Raw genomic sequence first — 4,693 nt, forward strand, 5'->3', positions numbered from 1 at the left:
TCGTAGTGCCTGCCTTTGTGAATCTGACTGTCCCTTTGATTTTACACAGTGGAGGGTTTGTTCTACCTTTAAAAGCACATCCTTCCCGTCCACCCCCACAACATCCTGACTATTGAACAAGAGTTTTTCTTTACTGACAAACTCGAGCTGTGGTTCTCAACCTTCCCAATGCTGTGACCCTTTAATATAGTTCCCTCACATGATGATGTTGCAGGGAGCCCCCAGCCACTGCTATTTCCTGTGAATTTGCTGTTATGAGTCATAATATAAAGAGCTGATGGGCAACCTGTGTTGACCCTCAAAGGCCCAAAGGTTGAGAACCACAGCTTCTCTACACTTCCTTTCCCTTCCAAATGGCGAATTTACCCACCTCACCAAAACAGGGATGGTACAGACATCCCCCAGAGCAGTTAAGAGAGAAGTGTGGCTTTCTCTGCCCAGTCTTATTTTCGGGATGAAATTTAGAATGTTATGGTTCCCAGTCCTTTGAAATACTTACAAATCACTCTCAGGGCATATCTAGGACAAAGTAAAAGGCTAAGAAAACGTGGCCCAAATAAATATGCAGAGGTCTTGGTGCTGGGTAAAAGTAATTTTAAAAGGGAAGCATTAATACTCACAATCAAAATGACATTTTGTGGTGCTAGGACTGAATCCCAGGGGCACCTGAGCCCAGCTCTCGGCTCCCAAAGATCTCAGTATGCTTGCTTTCCTACACAGCCACTACAAGCTCCCCTCACAGCCGACTCCACTCACCATATCCCCAAGCCAGGCCCCAGGCTTCCAGCAGGGTAGGATTTAAATGTTTTCCAATCCAGTGTCATTCATACTGATTTCTTCCTAGAAAAAGAATGGTCTTGACCACCAGGTTTTCATAATTATACATTCTGACCCAAGCTGCTAATTTTAAAAGAAACCTCTGCACATGTTACACGTCTATGAAAAAGAGACCTCTAAAATGTGAAAGTAATATCAGAATTTAATTTCAACTTCTTCAAATACAATGAAAGAGTCGACTTTATGAGAATGTCCTGGGAATACAGAACCCATTTTTCATGTTTGCCCCCCTCCACCACCCCTTTCCCTTTTTCTCTTCCAAGATCAGGGCTTACTAAGAAATAGGTTTCTGAAAATAAAGTTTCTTTTTTTCTTCTTCTTCTTTTTTTTCTTTTTGGCGAGGAGGGAGAGGAGGTGGCCTACATTCAGAAATGTCTTAGATTAGGCATAAAAAAAACTAATAAATAATCATAATCCAAAATAACATTAAAATAAAATTACAGTACATAAATTGTTCTACAAGGTCCATTTCGTTAGGTGATCCTTCCAAAGGTCCATAAATAAAGTCATCTCGACTCAAAATTTGCTTCCTGCAACTGTGATGAAGATTTCGCAGAAAACTACGAGCGAACTGCAAGCGCGTTATCCGGCGGGTGAAGTCCAAACTACTTGATCTGGGCACGGGGTGGGGAGACTCTGTTGGTTTTGATCCAAGTGAACTGAATAGCAATGCACTCTTCTCACTTCCCGAAGTCCTCAAAACCTGGAAAGAAAGGACACGGAATGAAATGGGTGACTCAGGAGTCAAGACCCTGTTCCCTCCCGACCAGTACAAAGGACGGAATGCCCAGGAAGACACCAGGTCTTTACGTTGGTGCGGAGGCACACAATAAAGCAGCCCGAAGGGGGATGGCAATGAACAAGAGTGATCAAGGTGGTGGGAAAACGTAGGTGGTCCCCGTGCCCCACTCCCTGGCCGAATTCCGCTGGCTCTTCTCTCCCCTGCCTCTACAAGCTCCGGCTTGCCCATCTTCTTGCCACCTCTCCAGAAACTTGAAACGATTTAAAAAAAAAAAAAAAAAAAAAAAAACTTTGCTTCGGGAGCGGAACCGGTCAACAAGCTTTCTACTCTTCCCAACAGCCATGCAGGCACGTTTCTAGGTGTCCCAGGCTGCCAGGACCTTACCTTGAGTGGCCCGGGTGCCGCCCTCTTCAGGCAGAGTTGGAGGTGCTGCGGAGAAGCCGGTGGCCCTGCGGCTGCGAGTGAAGAGGCTGGTGCGCGTGCTGGAGTTGGTACGGATGAGGGTGCGGGTGAGGGTGAGGGTGGGGGTGCGGGTGCTGGTGCGGGTGAGGGTAAGGATGAGGATGCGGATGCGGGTAGGAGTGGAGCTGTTGGGGCTGGGGCTGGGCCTGGGGCTGAGGTTGGGGTTGGGGTTGGGGCTGAGGTTGGGGTTGGGGTTGAGGTTGAGGCTGGATCTGCGGCTGGGGCTGGGGCTGGGGCTGGGGCTGGGGCTGGATCTGCGGCTGGGGCTGGGGTTGGATCTGCTGCGTCTGCGGAGGCTGCTGCTGGACCAGGTGCTGCTGCTTCTGCCTGGTAGACTTGACCGCCAGTATGGCCTGGCGATTTTTGTACTGCACCATCTGCAGCGTGATCTCGGCGTTCCAGCCCTGGTCCTGGGGGCACCGAAAGTCGATCTCTTTGCCCTCCGCCATCACCACAGTGAAGTACATGTACTTGCCCTTGCGCTCCACGCAGTCTACAGTCTTCATATTGGAAAAGTGCAATTCCTTCAGCTTGACTGGAGGCTCAAGGCTGGCGACGGCGGGGACACTAGGTTGGGACGGTTCGGCTGTCCCCTGCCCGGGCTGTTGTTGCTGCTGCTGCTGCTGCTGCTGTTGTAGTTGCTTGGGCGGTATGAGCAGTAGCCCTTCCTCGGTGAGGATGCAGCACTTTTTCTTCCAGAGCTGCAGCAGCCCGTCGCTTCGCTTTTCCAGCACTCCTTCCTTCAGCGCCTTGCAGCCGCTGCTCTCCAGCATCCTTCCGGCATAAGGGGTGCTGCTGCCCCGCTCGGCCTTCAGGCTTCCAGACGCTCCGGCTGGGGGTAGCAGTAGCAGCCCTGCGCCGTCCTCGCCCCAGCGGCTTCCGCGGACGCCGGCCCGGAGAGCGCAGAGGAGGCTGACTCGCAGGAGACAGAGCGGTGGCGGTGGCGGTGGCGGCGGTGGCTCGGGGTCCCGGCAGAGGGACAGACGCGTCCTGACTCGCCACAAGATCCCGGAGCCGTGAGCGGGCTGCTCTCTGCCGTCCTCCGGCGAGCGCTCACTGAAGGGCACTGGCCGGGGCCCCTCGCGGCGCTTTTCAATGGGCCACCCTCCCCACCCCCGAGTGACACCCAGCGGAAAAGGCGGCTCCTGGCGCCCGCGCCGCGGGGGAAAACCCAGCTCCGAGAGGCGCTCGGCAGCCGGCGTACGCCTCATTAACTTGGGGCCTTCCCAGAGCCCGCCGCGGACACGCCCCCCGCCGCCGGCTCCGCCCCTCAGGTCCCCGCCCCGCCGCCGGCTCCGTCCCCGCCCCGCCCCACCGCCCACGGCCGCCCGCGCCGCCTGAAAGCCAGGCTCCGGAAACTCCTGTCGGCTCCACGCGGTCGCTGAGGTCGCCACGGCTGCGGGGCGGCAACTGCCGACGCCCAGAGGGCGCCGAAAGGCCATCCCCACGGTCCCTCCCTTCCCTGGCGGGTGGGCTCTCCGCTGCGGGGGCGGGTAGCAGATCCATTCAGGCCTGGGGAGCCACCCCTGGGGTTAACGCGGAGCCGGCTCCAGACAAGGGCATAAAACTTAGGGGACGAAGTTCCATAGCGGGCATTTTCCCGATAGCTATGTAAACATCTCAGGGAACAAAACCCAAGAGTGCTTCGAGCTTTTTTGTTGGTGTTGTTCAGCCATTAAATAGTTCTTCCTGGGGCTTAGCTAAGGCAAAACAATAAAGCTACCGGTTTGATGTAATGGCAGGGAAATAAGGTCTCACTCCAGGTATACATTCTTGACTTCCTTTCCCACCACAAAGCACAGGCAAAATAGCCAAACTCTCCAAGCGATTTTTGGGTTTTGTGTGTATATTTTGCTTGTGTGCGTGTAGTATGTATTGTATGTGAACACAGGTCAGAAATCAGCAGGTCCCTGGAACAGGTTCTGGGAATTGAACCTCTGCGAGGAGCGCCATCTCTCTATCTTCGGGTTTCCTTCTAGATCAGACCTTGCAGTCCACAGCAGCAGCAGGATAGGCAGATGTCCAGCATTGGCAGGTTATACACACAAGCCTTGGCGAATGTCCTACGAACACCTGTGGGAATCTGACTCTGGAAGGTCCTAGTCCCCGTCTTGCCTTTCAACCTTTCGGAGCCGGAGATGCTGCTTGCTGATAATGTAGACAAAGCACAGATCGAGTCTCCAGTTTGGGAAAATAACCTCTAAGCCTCCTCTCAGCATAAGGAGATAGGACAAAACAGGCTGTTGGTCAGACAAGGGTTGCTGTCACACCGCCAGGAAGAATCGGGAATCCAATCGAAGAGAATGTCAAAGAGGAACTATTCAGATATTTTTTTTGTGTCATGCTATGAAATTCGAACTTAATCTGAGAGCTAACAGAAATGTCTTTTTTAAAACAGAGTTCTTGAACCTTCACCTAAGGTTCTGATCAAATGGACCAGTTAAAAAACAAACAGTTCTGAGTCTTACATTTGGCTTCATTTCACGGTCTTTCATTTTGTTTTGTTTTTTGTTTTTTTATTCAAAAAACAACTGTAAAGATTTCTAATGTGATCATGCATGAGCAATATCTTTGAGCATACCAAGAATAGATTTGTAGTTCTGATTACTAACCATCTTACTTCCTTTGCCCCTACCTAGAACAGGTCAACAC

The 4,693-nt window shown here is 52.2% G+C and overlaps 1 protein-coding gene across 1 annotated transcript; it reads right to left on the minus strand.

Annotated features, from left to right (window-relative positions):
- Positions 1 to 959: 959 nt before the first annotated feature.
- Phlda1 (pleckstrin homology like domain family A member 1) lies at positions 960 to 3,374 on the minus strand. Its single transcript, XM_021205074.2, has 2 exons — positions 1,964 to 3,374; positions 960 to 1,540 (listed from the first exon to the last, which is right to left on the minus strand). The coding sequence occupies exon 1, from the start codon at positions 3,250 to 3,252 to the stop codon at positions 1,990 to 1,992; it is 1,263 nt and encodes a 420-aa protein (XP_021060733.1). The 5' UTR covers positions 3,253 to 3,374; the 3' UTR covers positions 960 to 1,540; positions 1,964 to 1,989.
- Between the last annotated feature and the right edge of the window lie 1,319 nt (positions 3,375 to 4,693).

Source organism: Mus pahari, chromosome 9, assembly GCF_900095145.1.
Source record: "Mus pahari chromosome 9, PAHARI_EIJ_v1.1, whole genome shotgun sequence".
In the NCBI taxonomy this organism is placed as follows: Eukaryota; Metazoa; Chordata; class Mammalia; order Rodentia; family Muridae; genus Mus; species Mus pahari.